A 21,118-nucleotide genomic window follows, 5' to 3' on the forward strand; every position below is an offset into this window, starting at 1 on the left:
ATGTTGCAGCGTGCATAGTGCTGGCGTGGACGTTAACACATTCTTGCTGCGTGGGAGCTTGCAACAGATCTTAATCATGGATAGGGTATTGCTGTAATTCCAGAGCGGGAGGCATAACCCTAATCTCTTTGCCACATTATACAGTAAATCAGAGTGTGGTTAAGTCGGGTCCCTGCCAGCTCAAAACAGCCCATTTGTGTGGATTTATGTATGACTGGACTTGCTCAGTAGGACTACTTATTTTAATCTACAAACGACCATTTCTCTCACTTCTCTCTTCATACTGATGAAGCACCCTACTGCTGAAATTTTCTCAGCGGTTTTATTTGGGAGGTGTGCATGAATTGCTTTGTGCCATGGTGGATTATTTTGGAGGTAAGTGGTCCAAAGGGCTGGCTGGTCAAGGCCAGTTTTAGCTGCAGCGTCCAATGGGAGTGTGTCCCCATGCCGAGGCAGCACGGACACTGATGGATGGCCTAGCTTTCTGTTGGTTTCTGTTCCCAGACGGGAGCCGTTGTTATGAAACTATAGAAGGAAGCAGGATGACGGACCGCAGAGAGATGGCAACACAGCTTATTGTGGATGACCACCTGATGGGCATCCGCTATAGATGTAGATAAAGTAGAACTGTGGGCTCTCGGGAGCCGTTTTCAGTGTTCACTAGAAATTATGTTACTCCTGGCACTCCTAAACATTTTAAGTATCACTGTAGGATAATAAACTTTATATGACTGAGGAAGAAAAACTGGAGACCACAGACAGATGTACCCAATATTTCTGCAAAGCCACACTGGAATTATTTATTTTACTGGAATTTCCCTCTAATATTCCTCATGGTTTTAACTCTGCTGTCCTGCAGATAGAGAAGTTACAGAATTTTACTTTACTGCTGCTTCAGCCTGTAAATCAGTTCCCTCAAATAGGGGCTGAGTCATGTTGGCCATCCCATGCCAGTAAAGTGGTAGTGTTAATGGTGGCATTCACAGCGGTGATTTGCAGCCTGCGTCTTTAGTCCAGCAGTTGTGGCCTCCAGGCGGCTGATTAATGGTGTTTGCTCTCAAATGGTAGCCTCCAACAGAGAGCAGTTTCTGTTGCTTTGGCTGCAGGCTGATGAGACCTCACTTGTGGCCCATTTAGTATTCTCAAGACCTCCCATTGAGACTTGATCAAGAATGACCTTGAACTCCATCCCCAGCATCATGTCTTGTTGCCTGAAGGACAAACCTTGTGCCTACTACTGTGACCCAGTTCTATGAGCAGGGAAAGAGAGAGTTGAAAACGAAGAGGGACAAATCTGTGTTTGTATGTGTGTAAGGCGGTGGTGGCAGGGCATAGCCTACTTCTCGTACCCTACTTTAGCCCTCTCTTTATGTGGGAGCAACTGAGCTACACTGACTACACCATCTCCTGTTTCCTTTTTCCTTTTTTTCATGTTTATTGACCAGATGGTGGCTTACAGGTCAAGGCAAACGCTGAATGCTGCCAAAGCCATGTTGGAATAAACTTCAGCATGTCATATCCTCGATTAAACTGCGATTACTGTCTGATAATCCTAAATTGAAGTTCAGTTAGTAATGCTGGTGTAACAGTAAGCCAGCATGCATGAAACTTTAATAAAATAAAATTATTACTCAACCTATACCCACACAACACGAAAAGCAGACATGCGAGATTAACAGGGCAGCATTTAGCAACTTAAGAAACAAATATTTGTCTCAAATGTTGGTGGAAACTGTATAAACCATACCTCTATTTATACAGACTATAACTATATTTGGTGATTTGTTTTAGTATTTTCTTAATTTCTGCAGTGAAGGGAATGAGGGAATTGTATAATTGATTGAATATATCAATAGAGGGCTTGCAGATGTTTGGGTTGTATTTAAGGTCTAGAACCATATATGAAACAGAGAAGATGGAGAGGGTGTACATTGTCAACATCATCTCTGCTTTTAAAATTGGGCTTCAGACTTTTGTAGTTGGGGCTAGATGAGGTGACCCCCAAGTTCTTTTTGGTTTTGCTGGAATAGGCTCAGCCTGCTGAGGAATTTCCTATGATACACTTGGCATTCATCACCACCTGTCTACTTCCCTCTTTTAATTCCTGATGCATTTATATGCTTGTCTGTAACTTTTATCTATTCTCTCCTATAGTTAATGTTTTGTCTCATTTGTTATTCGTGGTCTCTTCTGTCCTCTCACCCCAGAGTTGGTTGCACTAGATACCCGCACCTACCTGAACCTGGTTTCTTCCTCTTAAAAGGGAGTTCTCTCTTCCCACCATTGCCAAGTGCTTGCTCATATAGAATTTTATGATTGCTGGGGTTCTCTCAATAGAAAACACCTTGAGGTGACTATTGTTGTGAATTGGTGCTATATAAATAAGACTGATTTGATTAATTTGAAAGTTCAGTTCCTGCTGCCAAGCTCGCTCTAAACACTTTGTCTAGTGGATAGTTTTGTGGCCTGGTTGCCATTGTGGCCATGTGTAGTTTCTTTTATTTCATTTAGACAGCATGGTGGCTTAATTAGTTAGCAATATTGTCTTAATGCAGGAGAGTCCTGGTTTGAATCTAGACAGTTTGCATTTTCTCCCGGTGCTTGTGTGGGTTTTCTCCAGGAGCTTTGGTTTCTCCCACCACTGGAAAAAGATGCAAAGTTAATGCTGTCTGTCTGGACAAGGGCTGACAGTGTATATTCTAAATGAGATTATATAATCAAATATTTTTTTAAAAGGAGGGGTTTTTGAGTTCTGGTAGCACTAATCCAGACAAGAGATTCTTAATCTCCTGGTTTCTGGGTTCATTAAAGGTGAATAATAATCCAGTGAAATACCATCTTGCTGTCAGATGTACTCAATGTTTGTTCCTCCTCCTGCTCTGAAAATATGCTGTAATCTGAAGAGCCGTGTTAACCAGAACCAACAGGAGGAGAACTGATTCATGTGCCACGATGCTGAACTTTCAGAGGCCATAGAGCAGAAAAACGACTACAATCGCTAGCTGCAGTCCAAGACTGAAGAATGTTTTTGTCACAAAGCGTGTGGGTGTGTGCTGTGAATGGAGGCACCAATGCTTTCACTATAAATACTTGTGTGCACACGACACGGCAGCCCCCTTGCCCACTGAATAAATAGAACCTCAATCTTTTGAAAACACTTGTAAAGCACTTTTAAAAATGAACCCTGAACCAGACAAAAGTGCTCAAGAGTCGTTGTACTTTCTTTCTTTCTTTCTTTATCATCAAAGCATGTACACTAGATTCCTGCACCAGTTAAACCAGTTGAAATGTAAACAGCTCTTCATCACTTCTGTAAAAATTTCAACAGTCCCTTTCACAGATGCTTGGAGCAAATATGCAGCTGTTTGCAAACAGATGTTATCACTTTATGTACAACCCCCAAGACATTGAAATGCTAAAATATAATGCAGGTATAAAATATATCCATATATTATATGAAACCCTTATTGTTGTTCTGCTAGCTTAGCACCATGTATTCCTACCTGTAGCCGCTTACTGCTCACTCCCCCAAAATCATTGTGTGTGGAGTACCTTAACAATTATATTGAGAGGTGATTGTGCAGGATACTGCTTTAGTTGTAGCACTACAGCTCTTATATACTGTGCTCTCGTTTGTATTTTTCACTGGCATTTGTTTTCATGAGACTTTTTAGAGCAGAGATAAGCATTACCATGTTGTTTTTAAATGTGCCTGCATGTCATACATCCAGAATTGCTTCTTAAAATATCAAAATCCTCACTTGGGTGTTTTTCCTTTAAGGTAAACCAGTTCTAATCTTTCAGTGGCAGCTTCTTCTAATTAATCATTCGTATCATAATTACCTGTTTTAATCCTTTCTGGGAGTTAATTAAACAGGCTCCTTTATCTGTAGTTCCATAAAACTACAATTTCACTCTAAATCTTAGTGTTTACACGTCTCCTTTAAAGACTCAATTTGGACAGCTAATAATGCCATCCATTCATTTATCCACTTCAGGGTTGCAGGGGGTTCTGCACCTTTACAGAGTGAGATGCATGCAGCACCACTTTATTTTTTATTTTTTACTTTGTTTAAAATGTGTGGACAGATCAGAATGATCTTTAACTGACAGCTTTTTCCCCCTTCCCTTGCATCCTCTTCTTTTAACTGCCTGACAATGGCAGTAGAGGACCTTGCAGAGTATAGTTTCTTTAGTCAAAGGAAATGGCAGAGGAGTGGAGCACGGAGAGAGGAGGTGTGCGTATGTCAGAGAGGGGCTGGGTAGTGCTGAGAGGAGGAGGAGGTGGGATGCATGAAAGAGAGTGAAAAGCAGGGAAAGGGGAGGGGACTGTGCTCTCATTCACATTGGTGGCATTTGCCTTGAGAATGAGCGGTTTCTTTTTTGGGGAAGGGGGGTTTTAGAGAAGTTTTTTCCCCCTCAGGAGGGTTGGTCAGAAACAGGAACGGAGTGAGACACGAAGGGGCAGGAGGCTGGATGATCAGAAGGAGCTGGTCAGACATCAGAGCAGCTATGCAAGGAACAAACTGGGGTAAGAGACTCGCAGGAAAAAACCGTTGGAGAAACAGGAAGTTACCTTTTAATTACCTGGCCATTGAAAGTGATGGGCGGTGTTTGACATTCACAGTGGGAGTCCCACTGTGACTGAAAGTTACAGAGGATTATTGTACATTAAGGTAAAAAGAGAAGAATTTTTACATTTGTGTAAAGAAATGTAAACAATTAGTTGATGAATCTCTTAGCTTATCAGCATGCACTTACTGTTTTCCTATTCAGTATGCCATCTCAATTTTTATAATCTCCTTAAAATAAGAATTAAATATCTTTAGGTTTAGACTCCCAATCAGTCTAAATAAGCAGAAATTGTTAAACATCAGTATTGTTTTTAATAACTGTAAGATTTCATAGACCGTATAGTTAACAGTAGCTGTAGGCAAAAAAAAAAAAGGTGGAAAGAACTGCCGTGACCTTTCACTGATTACTCTTCTGTAGCTGCTCAGTGGTGCAAGGGTGGCAAGTAGAGGTTACTGTATAGTAAAGTTTAAGCGTAAGGGCCTCTGTTTACACATTTGCCTAACAGGTGAAAGATCCCCTGTTTGATCCCAGGAGGACACAAATGCCTTTTGGGGCTATGTCAGAAAGGACAAAAACCCCCAAAAAACGCCAAATCAAACATGCAGAACTACTTGGTGTGGAGACCCTTTGGGAATAAGTGAGCATCTGAAAGTAGCTTTTAGAGCATCATGGTCATTGGAAAGTGCATTTCTATGTTTTAAATCCAGAATCCCTCTTACTTCATAGCAAAATTGCTTTGCAAATGGATCATAAATCCTGAAAAATGCCTGTTTAGTCAAATATTTTAAATATACTGGTCACCACTTCTGTATAGTGGAACTACTTATAATGCAGTATGCATGCACTTCAAAAAGGTAATATTTATGTCAAAAAGGTTCTAGAAGGGTGGCGTTAAGTCCCGACTTACAGGAAAACCACACGGTACAAAATACCACTGTAATGGCTTGTTGGTCTTTATTGTTGTATTTTCCTGCCTCAAATGTAATGACTTGTTGTTTTTCTCTTCGTCAGGTGTAAATCATATGTTTAGCATTTGAACTGCACTCTATTTGTGATTTTTCTGTCTTTTTGTTATAAAGCCTGACATTTTTATAGACAGTCTTTCAGCATCTAAACGATGATTAGTCACTGCAGAAAAGAGAAAAAGGGCTAAATTATGGTTTTATATTTTTTTGAAGGCCAGCCCTTAATGTTTTAATGGATTTGTGTTGTTTAATGATAAATGGTTTGGGGTTTGCTTACTGAATGATTCAGAAGGTGTTTTGTGGTCTAATATTTATCACAATTATATGTGGTACATATTCATAGCACCTTTCAGCTGTTAATTACAGTTTCTAAAGGCTTTTTATTCCCTTTTTTTATTCAGTTATTCTTCTTGGGGAATCTAATATCGGTTTTATTTATTTGAGTTGTCTAAAAAGTTGCAGCTTTGCTTGGGAACATTACCTTTTGGCATGATAACCGGGGTGTTTGTTGGGGCACTGAGGTGTCTGCCTGTGGAAAGGTAGGTTGTCTACAAACCAAAATAGCTTTGTCACAGTTTTCTCTCTGTGTTCCAGTTTCCAGTATGAGGGGAAAGAATAAGGAGATTGGGGGGTGTGACAGAAAGGGAGAGTTGGATTCAGAAGTTTGATGGAGAGTGGAGGAGGGGATCTCCAGACTCATTTGTTTGTTCCCTCATGTGGACCCTCCCTGGGGAAAATTGAAGCTCTCTCTTCTTTACTTCTTTCTGCCCATGTTCTTCTTTGAGTCAGAGCTGTTGCTCCTAACACCTCTGAGTCTCGGATGAGGGCTGGGATAATACAACTTTTTGCCAGTTCCAACACTTCACCTGGTGTTGGAATATTTTTAGACTCACCTCTGTGGTTGTGGATGTGTGTTTATGGTGTGGCGCTAACAAAGGAGGACTTAGAGTAGGCTCTTTCAGTTTGTCTCAAAGCAGGTTTGTGTGACGTTGCAGTTTTAAAGGGCATGGCTAATAAACTGCATATACTGTCTCTTTATAAACGGCCTCTATAAAAAGGCTTTTATACTGTTTGCGTCTCTAATTGCCAATCTCAGATGCAGTCAGACGAAAGGTTGCCACGCATGCCAGAGAATGCTGCTGAAATTTATCTACAGTTTACTGCTGTACGTGTAATAAAATATGCCGCTGTGATTGGAGCAGCCTGCCTGAGTGGAGTTTTTCAGAGCAGACTGCAGACTTTCCTTCACATTTTATGTGCAGCATATAGTCTGATCCTGTAGACTGAATCCTCAGCATTTCTTTGTGAATGTATTGATCTCTCTTTATTGATTTTTGTCATCTCTGCTTCTTATTTCGCCACAGAAATGAAGATGTGTGAAAGTCTGAGAACTTTTTCGTTTTAAGGGCAGGTTCAAAGTTGTTAAAATGATGGGGTTTTAATAATGTCCTGTCTCTTAATAAATCTCCTTTTTGCATGAATATAAGGGACAAAGCATTTAGAAGCTATTTAATGTAGTAGCAAAACTCTAGTCTGTCTTTTGTGGCAAAAAGTTGACATTGGAGGGTCATAAGCACAGACTGTATGTAAAAGATAGACATAGCCATACCATAACTCATTTGCTTCTAGAATTTAAGGCCTCACTGTCAGTGTGTTTTGACTAATGCTATGTTTTTGGATGGGCTTTTAGAGCCAGAAGTGAGCATATTTGGATGAGATTGTGGCATTTCAAACCAACAGCTAACAGTGCCATGCTTGGTTAGCAAGCTGTGTTCATAAACTGTAGGGATGCTTATTGGTGCTAAGTAACAAACTGATTAAACAGAAAACTAGAATTTCACTCACTTGAAGTAAAGCCCAAATGTCTTGGATGGTTTGTAACGCATAGCAAGGCATAATATTAGTCAGATAATTTAACTAAAAATTATGCAAAAGGCGCCAACAGCACGGACACTGCTGAGATCCAGTTCAGTGGAATGGACTGAGGTGAAGTCAAGCAAATGGCTACACCTGTAAATCAAAGTGGCCCCTTACCCATTTGTACAGTTGTTCTGAAGTGGGAAACCAGCCATAGATGTCATTACCGGGCTATAAACATATTTTTAAAGTTGGAGATTTTAACATGGTCATTGGAAGAACTGCAGTTTTTTTGCATTTACAGATTGGCTTCACTTCTCAGCTCCAAGGTTGCTGCTCAGTGTCAGCTACTCCATGATTTATAGTACCTGGTTAAACTCTTACTACGCATTTCAACAATGCAAACTTTGTGCTAATCTGTATACTGTGGTGTACTGACTAGCACAAGCACATGGGTGTGTTGGATATAATTACAGCATATTAATATTTTGTTTAAGAGAGTTGTTATCCTTGTGCTAATCGGTATACAGTAGCCAAATATATGTCTATAAAACAAAATGTTAATACACTCGAAATACATTTATGTAAATAAATTCCACAAGTGTAGTCATGAAGATTTTCTCATTTTTGTAGCTCTAATGGTCTGTATATACATTATATATTAAGTTATAAATTAAACTTAATGCAGATCACATGGGCCGTCCAGACTATAAAAGCTGATTGGCCAGCTTTTATAGGCGCCTGCAACCTCCACGTACAAACTTTTACTCTGTTTGCATGTTCACACTGAGGCTCCACTCAAGGAGTGGGTTGTAAAGCACCAAAGCAGGCTTACTGACTGCACTCTTTGAAAGCAGAGCACCTGTTTTGTGTCCAGTATGGAGTGAACTCTACACACTTCTAAGTTCTATGTTGTCTCCGTAGTAGACAATATTGAACTGCTCTTTGTGGCTTTTAAGTTTTCATATTTCTGGTATTATTTTCTTTTTTTCTCGTTAGAAATTATAATAACAAAAAATCTACAAAACGGAAGGAGCAAAGATGTTTAGCATTTTGCAAATGCTGGTTTTAATGCCTGAAAGAAACTGAAGTAGATTGGGAGCATTTTCCAAAGGGATGGTTATGATCCAGTCTTTCCCTGAACATAGACTTTACTTGGGAGGACAGCCCAGGTATTTTAATGGCCACCCAAGTATATTTGGGAAATCATTTTAGCGTACATATTTTTATTTTTTCATCCTTCTGATGCCATTGCTGTGTTTTACTGATGGAGAGTCCCCCCCCCCCCCCCCCCCCATTTATTTTGAAAGTGTAGTCTCTACAAATCAGCTAGCACTGGCCCTTCCCTACCGGTAACAAAAACTTGCTGATTGGAAGTTCCTGTTTCCCTCGGAGAAAGGTCACGGCACCTAAAGCTCCCTATTGTATTTGCACCTTTCCCCCTTCAGCAGCTGCATGTGTGACTCCACAGAGTTAAACTTGCCACAGATTAGAAACTACCCTCTTGTGTTTGCACCTTTAACACCTTTATTCTAAAAACTTGGTGCATTTTTTTTTTAGAATAACGTGAATTCCCATTGACTGAACCAAATTCTCAGCCCTAAGCCAGTTTATTGAATCAGTCACCCCTGACAGACTTTGCAGAGCCAATTTAACCTTCTTGCGAAACTCTAAACACATTTTCACTCACTAAAGAACAATTTTGCACAGTAATTCACTTGTAAAGCTTTATGCCAACCACTGGCAGCAGAAGGTAAACACAGCTACAGCACAGGTGTCATTTATTAAACACAACAGCTCAAAATTGTTCACACTTGTTACTAATGGTGTAATTTAACCAAAAATATCCCGGTGAGAGTGCTGTACAGCCAGCTAGGATGAGTTTGAAGGTTGATGCCAGCTGTGGATGGAAGCAATCTCAGAGGGAGAGGAGGAAGACGAGGAAGGTCGAGATCAGTAATTTCAGTTGAAATTTGAGCCACTATGATGTACTTAGAAGTGTTCACTATTGCTTTTTATTTAGCCAGTATAATAGTTTCATGACATTTGCAGTCATTTGACAAGGTGTGATGAGAAAGTGACTTCTTTCAAACGAGATATGCGCTCACCAGACACTTTAGTAGGTACACCTTACTGGTAGTAGTTTGGATCCCCTTTTGCTTCAGAACGGCCTTAATTCTTAATGGCACAGAGTCAGCAAGGTGCTGGAAACATTCCTCAGAGATTCTTGACCATATTGACATGCTAACATTGCACAGTTGCTGCAGACTTGTAAGCTACATAACCCAGTTGCGACTCTTCTGTTCCATCATATCCCAAAGGTGCTCTATTGGAATGAAATCTGTTGACTGTGGAGGTCATCTGAGTTCAGTGAACTTATTGCCATGTTCAAGAAACCACTTTAAGATGATTTGAGCTTGATGACAAGGCGTGTCATTCTGTCATCAGAACGATGCTCAGTTAGTACAAATATCCCCCGCAACATTACTGTTTGAAAATCTGGTTTTATGTTGTTAGTTAACTTAACTTTATAGTTTTTGCTAAAACACATTTCTAAAACCAACATCTAAAGTTAAGTGCCTTTAAGTAACTCTCCTGCTGAGGGTCCCTACTTCCTCTGAATGAATAAAGACCAAAGGATTATTTTAAGGTGGGTCCCAGATTATGTCATTATCATCTCTTGGTGAGGGGTATCTTTTACAATTAAGAGTATATGGTCAATGTTCCTAAAATAAGTTGATCAGATATTTCTGTTGTAGTGAAAAGTGTGTACTTTATAATGCTTTGACTTTTATTTTGTAATATTTTGATCCACATAACTTTATGCTGAATTATTACATTTTAAAAAGTGCTGCAATTGCAGATTCTCTCTATGCTGCTTCTCCGGTGCTCCATCTATACAAGTAACCCTATAAAACTGTCAGCACTGAAAGCTAGAGGATAAAATCCTGATGCCTCTGTGTGACAGCAGATTTCCTAAGACTGCTACTGTTGCCTGCCGCAATGAAAAATGTCTGATGCGGAAGAAATATTACTCTACATCTCGTCTTGCAACCTGTGGCTTTTGAGTGATGAGACATCAGAAAATGGGTGGCTGCAGACTCGACACGACCCCACACTGACCACTGCTCATGTTTGGTCTCCTCCTCAGCTGGAGTGCCACACATTCCTGCTGCTGGAGGAGTGACTGGCTGACCGAGGGGCATTAAAGCCTTCAAAGCCTTTCCCAGACAAAAACAGTCTGCTCACATTCACAATCAGCTGACACAGTGGACACTGGGGGTGGTTTTAATATTACTTGCATTCCGTGCAGTGTTTTTGTGTGTGCATGTGTGTGCGCACATGGGCCTAAGTGGATGGCTTGACTGGGTGCTGGGCCTCAACAACATTGTATTAGTGATTTCTAAACAAGAGTTGCATGCATTTAATTTGCTAATGTATCATATTAGCTTGCTATTTCAATTCAGCTGTTTTTACACGTCAGAAAATGCCTCAGTACTCTATATCATCTGATATCACATGAGATATCATGTAGTAATATAAAGGTATTTGGCACATTTAATCTACAAGGAAAATGGCAAATTCTGCCCATCCACAGAATATTTGTAAACCATAATATATTAAGTATATTATGTCCATCAGCCCCTCTTTATAGTTGTCACAAACCCTTCCACTACCATTAGCTGTTATTGTCCATTTATCTTCAATTAGGGAAGTGGGAGCATGTGGAAGATTGTAAAAGCTATAGCAGGACTGGAGGCTTTAAGATGCTAAGAAGGGGTCCTGGTCTTCCTGTCAGCCCTATGACCCCCTCCTCCCCTTTTCTTTTCTCTTCCTCCTTCTAATGTTTGAGGCCCCCAGTCACTGTGACAACAAAAGGGAAACTAGGACTGCATGAACATGACGGGGGCTTTAAAAACACTTTGAGACCCCATGTGCCTCGCCTAGAAGAGCGCCTGCATAGTTTTGGTTATCTTGAGGGATTAGAGCTCATTCTGGGGAGACTGAGGGCAACAAATGGACTCAGTGATCAGGAATAAAGACCTGTGGAAACCAAACGTAAGGAGGAGACTGAACTAGAATGTCTTGCCTAGTTGTTGCATAAATATGCAAACTTTTTATTGCAAAAGAAGTATTAAAAAAGGTTTAGGTTTAGTATATAAACAGTTTGCAGTTGGGAGATCTCAAGTATGAGCACATCGTCATCAATCTGTGGCAGTTTAACATTCTTGGGTACTTTTACATAAAGTAAAGCTTTCCCTTGGGTATAGGTTGGACAAACAATAGATGTTGCGCAAAAAACTGGCATTATTTCTCATGACCATCAGGGGGTGACTCCTTCAGCTGCAGAAATTTGTTAGACTGTGTAGAAATCTGAGGAAGAATATCAAGTTTCTCGATTAATCTGTGATTTTTAGGGTTTCAATCAGTAATTTAATGTCTCATTTAATACAACATGATGTTCACTTTTAAAAATTATAATGCCATCTACAGAAACATAAACAAACAAATAAAGTAGGGTATGGTTTAGAGTGCTGCTACCTTGTGATCAGAGCATGATAAAGGTAAATGTTAAAGCAGCACTAGAGAGAAGTGTTTCTCTGCCCTGAAAGATTAATGTATTAAATGCACATTCTTCATGACTATCTTATACAAAAAGATTTATTGAACCACAAAACACTGGCAGCCTTTTTAAGTTAACGATTTTTCTCATACAACTTATTTATTATGAAAATACTAGGTATAAGATGAACAAAGATTGCTATGAATTGTGAGTCATGTAAAGCAACGAGTCAATATGGAGCTTCAAATAATCATATGTCCCCTTTTAAAGTTTTCACAGCAAAAAAGATTTTAAATTTGTGATGCAGCCGGGTGAGTTCACTAACTGGTGCTTTTTAAATCAGCCTGGAGGAATTTTCTCATTGAAATAAGCTGTAGAGTTTGCTGGAGATAATCTTCTGGGGTTTCTTTAATCTCAGTATTAAGAAAGGCAATTTTAGGTTTGAGGCTTTCTTTTTCTAATAGCAGTTACTCAGTCATTCTCATTCCATGCTATTCACATGGGATTATTTGTAATAAATATTGTCATGGATGAATTCGTTTTATCAGTGTATAGAGAAATCACATGAGATTAATCCTCCTGGCTGTGCCTCTGGGGACCGTTAAGTCTGATCCGCAACACCACATGTTGCTCCGGCTGCTATTCATTTACTTTTCCTTCATGCTGACACTCATTGAATTTTTTTTTTGTTTAATGGAGTTTCAATTTGAAAGTCCATTAACTGACTAACCAAAGATGATCAATGGACAGATCCCAGTTGCCCATAAGCTAATGGATTTTTGACTTTCTAATAGCAGCAGAGTGATGTAATGTAATCAATACTTTTCTTGTTAAAGCTGTACCACCTCTAAAAGTTTGCTATGTGAGAGTACCAAGACACACTAAACATATTAACAGACATTGGACTAAAATGCTCTCTCATTTCTTTGCATTTTCACTGTCTACTGAACATACTAACATACAATAGCACCAGGCTTGTCCTAGTCACTTCATAATGAGCCTAAGAAGGGATCAGCCAGGTTTCCACGGTGCTGATTAACATGTGGTAATCACAGTTGAATCACAGCAAAAGCCTTAAGAAACCTGTGAACTTGGTAGGTTGGAAAATGACTTGGCACAGCTGTTTGGCTAGAAACTCTGCAAGCCTACTTCACAATAAGTGTCAACGTTAAAGGTCAAAAGGTTGGTCGAGAGGGTTATAGTTAGTTTATGCAGCCATCCAATTATCCAAAAGGGGTCGGATACAGCAGCTTATCCCAGCTGCTATGGGCTAGTGCTTCACCCATGACGGGTCACCAGTCTTATCACGGGGCTATCACAGAGAGACAGACAACTGTTCACACTCAGCCAATTTACAATCATCAGATAACTTAACATGCATGTCTGTGGACTGTGGGAGAACCAACACAGGCAGAGAGAGAACATGCTAACGCCACACAGAAACCCTTCTTGCTGTGAAGTGACAGTGCTAACCACTACTGTACTACTGTGCATTCTGTTTTAAGTTTTTTTTTTATTTTATTATAATTTTCTTTAGCTTTTTTAATATTTATTGCTATTTTTCGCCCAGACCAAGTACAAAAACACTGACCCTCTGATGGGGGTAACCCTAACCCTATATTGTTAACCTGGAAGAACAATTTAATAAGAACAAAAATGGTTACGATCTTAGAGAGTTCATCTTATAAGAAAAAAAAATACAAAATGCCTTGTAATAGATTTAGAACTAGCTGATTTCCATGATCACCGCCTGGGCGGGTAATAATAATTAATCAGCTATAAAATATCAAAATATTTGAGATACAAGTAGATCAATTTGATCAAATTATAAAAAAGCAAAATACTTTTTTTTTTTTTGTTTTAAAACATGGCAGGTGTCATGATGTGTGGTATGGAGAGGAGCCAGATGCAGGGCTCCTCCTTTATTTGACTTCTCTGGAAACCATCAGGAAGAGCAGAAGTTAAACTAGGAAAACATGACACGCACAAGGGAGCACATCAAGGAACAAAAACAGCACAGAGCTAGACAGGATATATGCTACAGACTCACAGGTGGGTTTTTTTTTATTTTTTAAACTGGGGTTTTCTACTTTTATTTTGAAATATATATATTTCTCACGAAAATGCAAAAAACTGATGTGGAAACATTGGCTATTAATAAGCTCGCAAACAATAACACAGAACCATGTTTGTGATGTCAGAAACGGAGATAAAAGTATCCTCCTTTTCCACGTAGCTACATGCAATTCAACTTCTGAACATCTCCCTATTTGGTGTTAGCTTTAAAAAAAAGAAGAAAAAAGTTTTGAGTGACTTAAAACACCGTTTACATTTGGTCGAAAGGCCTGAAGCCTTACTAGGGATTAGAAAACAGGTGGGAAAAGAGACATGGGTGCATGTAAACAACACAGGTGGAGACAGACAGGGAGGGAGGAAACACACACACACACACACACTAAACCACACACAGAAACAAAGGACACTGTGAAGGTTAGAATATAAAATCATAACAAGAGTCACAGCAATATCACAGAAAACCCCATAATGGTAAATCATTACAACACCCTTGGACCGCAACGGCTGATTACCAAAAACGTGTGAGTGACGTAGTGAAAACTGAATTCCTGTCATACTTTAAATGACTTCTCTGAAACTTAAGGCGACGACACACCCACAGGTTGGATATCCTGACAGTCTGACTCACTGTGATGATGTTTTTAGTCTACAAGAGGCTCCGTTGTTGGTTTTTGTACACCATGATCTCATCATCAGGCGTCCTGTTGTCCATTGTTCTTCACGCTCGACTGCTGGGCAGCGCCGGGAATAAACTGTTGATATCATAGTCTGTTGTGCCTGCTGTTATAATGTCAACATTTACCACCAGACGTTTGAAGGAGTGAAAAAGTAAGTCTGTCACGCTTTTTAAAAATTGTTCTCTGTGTATTATTGCCTTTACTTAGTAGCTTTAAACACCCACTGCAGAAGTACCACGCCAAGTTCAACCTGTCTCCTCTTCTCAGTGTTTTACCTTTTGTGGTATTATCCACAGTTATGAACTTTTCAGTTGTTCCTAAGGCTGATAAGATGTGTGGAGACAGTAGCCTTTGTTGCTGTCAGGGAAAAATGCCAGCATGTTACAAGGCATTTTACATCTCAAATGAAGAGAGACCCCTTCCTTGTGCTGCCCCATGCCTCAAGCCCTGTTTGTGCTGCTTGGATGGATATAATGAATGGCCTGTCCCTGGCTGTCTGTGTGTGGCCCACCATGGTCTTGTGGGATATTTGTATCCTTCAGTCTACTGTATATCATCTCTGTGTTGTCTGTGTCATAGGCACTGTGAGAAAAATTCCTTGAAAGAAACCCTGTGGGGAGATTTGAATGCTGCAATCACTTCTTGTTAGGTCTTAAAGAAAAACATGCCAGTTCAGCTCATTTCTTTAGTTGCTGAATAAGATCAGTAAATATTATAGCAACAGGTTTTGACACAGCTATTTGAAAACACTATTAACGAAGCCTTTGATAGAAAAATGCTATGATTATCATGTTTTGCTAGTTTGCACTCAGACAGTGACTGATTTTTGTCTTTAAGTACTTAAGATTCGACTTGATTTTATAAGGCTTAATATAAGACCTTGCCCTTACTATGACAGTTATAATTGAAGAGTCAGTCAGTGCTTCACACCAAATAAGATGAAATGACTTTAGAGGGGAACATGCAGTTGCAGTTTTCATCTACTTGCTCAGCCTCCTGATCCTGAGACCCTCTTTGAGCAAGGGCCTACAAGGTTTTTGAGAAACTTCTTAAAGGATATGCTGAAACTTTAACCATAACATGTGAACACTTGTGTCGTTTCTCCATTTCACAGCCTTGAGCTTCAGTTGAGAGTGTGAAAAAAATCACTATATTAAAAATTGTTTTGATATAGAAGGAATTATGGTAAGAAAGTAAGTGCGCTCCAGCTTGCTTTAACCAACCTATGGGCTCAAAATGTGGTCATAAATATTTTGTACTTGTAAAAAAGATTTGTATGTGTAAAAAAGATTTGTGTGTGCGTAAAAAAGATTTGTATGTGTAAAAAAGATTTGTATGTGTAAAAAGAATTTGTGTGTGCGTAAAAAAGATTTGTATGTGTAAAAAAGATTTGTATGTGTAAAAAAGATTTGTATGTGTAAAAAAGATTTGTGTGTGCGTAAAAAAGATTTGTATGTGTAAAAAAGATTTGTGTGTGCGTAAAAAAGATTTGTATGTGTAAAAAAGATTTGTGTGTGGACTTAGAAAAAAAACCCCTGCAAGTTACAAGTACGGATTTTTGACCCTATTTTTCTACCCTTCATCTGATTGGTCAATGTCATGTCAATCACACATGTAACAATCCAATCAGAGAACAGATGGGTTAGGCTGTCAGAGGGGCGCTTTTTTGAACTGCAGGTCCTTGAAGGGTGATACCGTTTGAAGCTGGAGGATCGCTATATAAATATCCGATAGCAGCTAGGTCCCCTAACTTTCAGTAGCTGTTGAAAGGAAAAAGTTGTGGTATATCATTGGTTAGAAATAACATTATTACTTTAGGATTAGTTTAACACAAAGTCAGGGCTGACCCAGGACCATTACTGTGAGTCACAGTGCGCAGCATAAAAGTCCTTTCACATCGGATGCAGGATACGCTGCTAATGCTAACTGCTAACTAAAAGCAAAGGATCCAGAATTTGTTACGCTGGCTGCTGGGCTCTGTGGGTTTTTGCAGCTGCTCTACCTGTACTAGATGCACCTGCTCCTTGTCTTTTCTATCTCTGACTTTATGTCCTCTACAAGAGTTTGTTTTTTTTGCTAGTTCTTCAAATGTTCAATAAAAACATGTATGCTAATTCATAACGAAGAAAGCTTTGTAATGAAGACTGTCATTTCCAAAACACTGCCCGCCCCCACCCCGCGGTCCGCAGCGCTGTTGAAAAGGCTGTGGAAGTCCCTGTATTAAACACGTAGACCTGTGACATAAAAATCACCAAACTCGGACAACCACAGACTGTTTTCCTTCGTGGTGATGAAGGAAAACGCTGGGTTGGCATGTAAAAGGGCATTTATTCCCTTCAAAGACCTGCAGTTCAAAAAAAGCGCCCCTCGACAGCCAAACCCATCTGTTCTCTGATTGGATTGTTACATTTGTGATTGACATGACATTGACCAATCAGATGAAGGGTAGAAAAATAGGGTCAAAAATCTGTACTTGTAACTTGCAGGGTTTTTTTTTCTAAGTCCACACACAAATCTTTTTTACACATACAAATCTTTTTTACGCACACACAAATCTTTTTTACGCACACACAAATCTTTTTTACACATACAAATCTTTTTTACGCACACACAAATCTTTTTTACACATACAAATCTTTTTTACGCACACACAAATCTTTTTTACGCACACACAAATCTTTTTTACACATACAAATCTTTTTTACGCACACACAAATTCTTTTTACACATACAAATCTTTTTTACGCACACACAAATCTTTTTTACACATACAAATCTTTTTTACAAGTACAAAATATTTATGACCACATTTTGAGCCCATACCAGCCACCTATATTACATGGTGGAAACTTACCCCCCAGAAAAGTACTCTTTGAAGTTTTCTTCAGTGAATGATCAAATATACATGTCTCTATTCATCTACGTCATAGACATGAAACTGGTGCAGATATGCTGTTGGTTACATAAAAATCTCACTGAACAAAAGTCTGATTTTAGCTTCAGATTGTGACACTTGGAGTCGGTGTAAAATTGATTTGGCTGCAGATTTTAAAAGGTTAAATGTGATTATCAGCTGTGAAAATTTCAAGTGGATAATTCCTGTTTTTATTAAGTAATGAGGGCAAAAATAATGTGAATTAAGAAGTGCAAAATTTAGATCCACTCCTATGTAGTTGAGTGATTGTAAATCATTAAATATTCATAGTATAAAGGTTAAATTATGCATGGCAAAAAATTAAAGCATGAAGCATCTGATGGAAATGTTTTAAGATTTAACAGATTTTTCTATAAGGAATCACCTATGAAGGGCTTTCAGAGGACTTGAGACTTACTCTTAAGCCAAAACAATGTTTTCATGGTGCAGCAAATGGATAACTGGAGCTCCACAGGATGACAGTTGTTAATTTTGATTCATTTACATATTTTATTAACCTATTTGGCATTGGTTTGTTTTTGCCCTAGCACTCATCGTTGTTTTAGTGTGGGGGGGAAAAATATTTTCTCCAGTTTTGTACTTCAGTCTTGTTCCGTTTGGACGAACTTTGGAGTGAGATGTCAACAGATAAAGTGGCCTAGCATTGCCAGTCATGTGGACTCTGTATAGATCTGTTATGAAGTGTGAGATGAATTTGAAGGTTGATGTCCTGGTAAATCTACTGTCACCTTGAAAGACAGATTGTGGATACAAGCAACTGAAATGTCCTTCCTCTGACGGGTGACTGAGGAGTTTGGTCATTTGGGAGCGGTACAGAGTAGATGATACTGTGCATTGAAAGGAGCCAGTTTGAGTGGTTTGGCCTCCTGGACACCTCATAGTGAGCTTTTCTTGGGCGGGTCTCACTGGGAGGTGACTGAGTGGATAGATTACACCTCTTGGCTACTTGGAAGAGATGGAGGAGTTGGCGAGGGAGAGCGAGGTCTTTGACTTGCGCTCATTTCTAGCTCCTATTAGAATGATTTTATCCTGAGAACAGAGTAACGATTCTTCTCTATTTGAAATCATACAGGGATTTCTTGAACATAAAGTATGCTGATGTAGTTATTTTGAAGTTTGGGACAGATTTATTATGAGTGTCCCTCTTTGAAACCGTCCCCATGACAGGGGAAAAAAGGAACGCTATCAGTCTGTCACTATTTAACACATTCACATTTGTTCTTTTTCAGCACGAGTGACCTCTCTGAGCTGCCACCATGGCCCTGGTTCAGCCTCTACCTGTATCTGCTGAGCCCCACACCCCAAGCCTGAGTGGAGGAGCTCGCAGACGACACCCTTCTGCCCCTTCCCCCCCCATCAACGCGCCACTGGCCACTCTGGATCCTATGGGTTCTGTCGGTAGCCTCATCACCACCCACCCTGGTCCCTACCAGGACCATCGCCCAATTGTTGAGCTGGGAGCCAGAGTTCGACGGCCCACACCAGGAGTTTCCCGCGTGGACTCCGAGTCGCCCCAACAGGATCTGTTACTGCAAAGCATTCCCCCAGTCAAGAAACAGAACTCCACGATGTCCAGCAGAGGGCTGGAGAAGGAGACTGGGAACGGGAACTACACGTATCTGAATGAGGACTACATAGGTGACTGGAATGACAGTCATGTGACACCTGGCAGCCCAGGAAGTGAAGTAGACGAGATTAAAGAAGGATTAAATGGAAATATTGGAGGACCTCCTCCTAAACTGATCCCAGTGTCAGGAAAACTTGAGAAGGTGAGTGTGTGAGGCTCCACAGTGCATACCATATATGTGGTCCATATCATTCAGTTTTGTCCGCCCTATAAAGACTCCATTTCCCAGAAGCAGGGCCTGTGTCACATAAAACATATTTTAACTACTTATTCACAGCTTTGTTTAGGCTTAATTTTGCTTTGTAAAGCTTTAGATTATATCAAATTCACTCTTTTTACTTTTTACTAGAATATGGAGAAAACAGTGCTGCGGCCCACTGCCTTCAAACCCGTCATTCCCAAGAGCCGCTCCTCGATGCAGTATCTCTCGCCTCGCCATTGTGCCAATGCGCCAGAAAGCCAAAACAACCTGAACCTGCTCAGCCCCACCCACAGAGATGTGTCGCCCTCCTGCTCTGAGAAGCGTAGCTCCTATAGTGGTGGGCGTAACGCCGCTGGTGGTAACAGCCAGTCTTGCTCATTATCAGACTCTGGACGCAATTCCCTCTCTAGCCTGCCGCCTTACAGTGCTGCCAGCTACAACCTGCCATCGGGGGAGGCTTCCGCTGGCCACCTAGAGCCCATGAAGAGCGCCCCGCCAGTGACTGTACATGGACACTCCAACTCAGACAGCGGGCGATCCTCCTCCAGTAAGAGCACAGGCTCTGGGTCGATAAGTGGGCGGGGGCAGCCTCTGTCTGACAGCGGGTCTGGTGGGCGTTCTCCTGGCCCTGTGGAAGGCTATGAGGGGGTGGTAAGGGATCTAGAGGACAAACTGAGGGAGAGAGAGCTGGAGCTGCAGCAACTCAGAGACAATCTGGATGAGAATGAAGCTGCAATATGTCAGGTGAGACCTCCAAACAAAATATCCAAGCAGGACATTTGCTTTATCTAAACTTACACAGATCTGAACTTTGACCTCTCTGCCACTGGTTGTTCTGCTTTACAGGTTTATGAGGAGAAGCAGAAGCGCTTTGAGCTGGAACTGGAGGAGCTGAGGCAGGGCTGTGCCACCAGGATGCAGGTTGCCTCTCAGAAAGCCCAGCGTGCACAGCAGGTGCTTCAGCTGCAGGTTAGAACCTCAGACAAGAATATTCAGTGCTGGCTTTTGAAAACAAAGCATTGTTTTAAGTGTATCGCTCTCTCTCTCTCTCTTTTTTCTTTTTATGGCTGCAGGTTTTCCAGCTCCAGCAGGAGAAGAAGAAACTTCAGGAGGACTTTGCTCAGCTTCTGAAGGAGAGGGAGCAGCTTGAGGAGCGCTGCACCTCGTATGAGCATGAGAAGATCCAGCTGGGCCCTCGACTCGAGGAGACCAAGTGGGAGGTGAGCGGATGTTCTTTAAACTCTTATATAATGTAGTAATAAGTACATGAAATACATTTGAGTTTTAAAGTGTATTATTGTGCCCTTTTAGTGATTTTTTTTTTTTGTGCCACGTCTCATTCTTCATTAAACTCATCACTGCTATAAGAGCTGTGCAAATCAAATCACTAATTTAATGTCTTGCTGTAATCGTGAATGAAATGAAATTAATGTCATCCAATGAATTTTAGTGATAACAAAAAAATACTTTAAAAAAAAGGCTTCTTTTAAAGAAAAATATCCAATATTTTATAAGAAAAAGTTCAGTCAGTTCAAAACGTAAAAGTAACTATTTCATGGTTTATATTAATTATTCTGACTGATTTTGTGTAAAATACAAATCCTTTCTAAAGTTCAAAGCAGTCTCCACACCTTCTTAAC

The 21,118-nt window shown here is 40.2% G+C and overlaps 1 protein-coding gene across 5 annotated transcripts in view; it reads left to right on the forward strand.

Annotated features, from left to right (window-relative positions):
- The window catches only part of LOC308390551 (leucine zipper putative tumor suppressor 2 homolog), a 46,745-nt gene that overhangs the window by 21,045 nt on the left and 4,582 nt on the right, over positions 1 to 21,118 (forward strand). Inside the window, exons 1-6 of one of the 5 annotated variants that reach the window (XM_080872682.1) lie at positions 4,468 to 4,531; positions 13,836 to 14,013; positions 18,879 to 19,418; positions 19,626 to 20,222; positions 20,325 to 20,447; positions 20,552 to 20,698. In XM_080872682.1, coding sequence (XP_080728808.1) covers positions 18,906 to 19,418; positions 19,626 to 20,222; positions 20,325 to 20,447; positions 20,552 to 20,698 — 1,380 coding nt within the window. In that variant the 5' untranslated portion in view covers positions 4,468 to 4,531; positions 13,836 to 14,013; positions 18,879 to 18,905. The other 4 variants (XM_080872680.1, XM_080872681.1, XM_080872683.1 and 1 more) reach the window with 4 other exon arrangements.

Source organism: Rhamphochromis sp. 'chilingali', assembly GCF_963969265.1.
Source record: "Rhamphochromis sp. 'chilingali' genome assembly, chromosome: 22".
NCBI lineage: Eukaryota > Metazoa > Chordata > Actinopteri > Cichliformes > Cichlidae > Rhamphochromis > Rhamphochromis sp. 'chilingali'.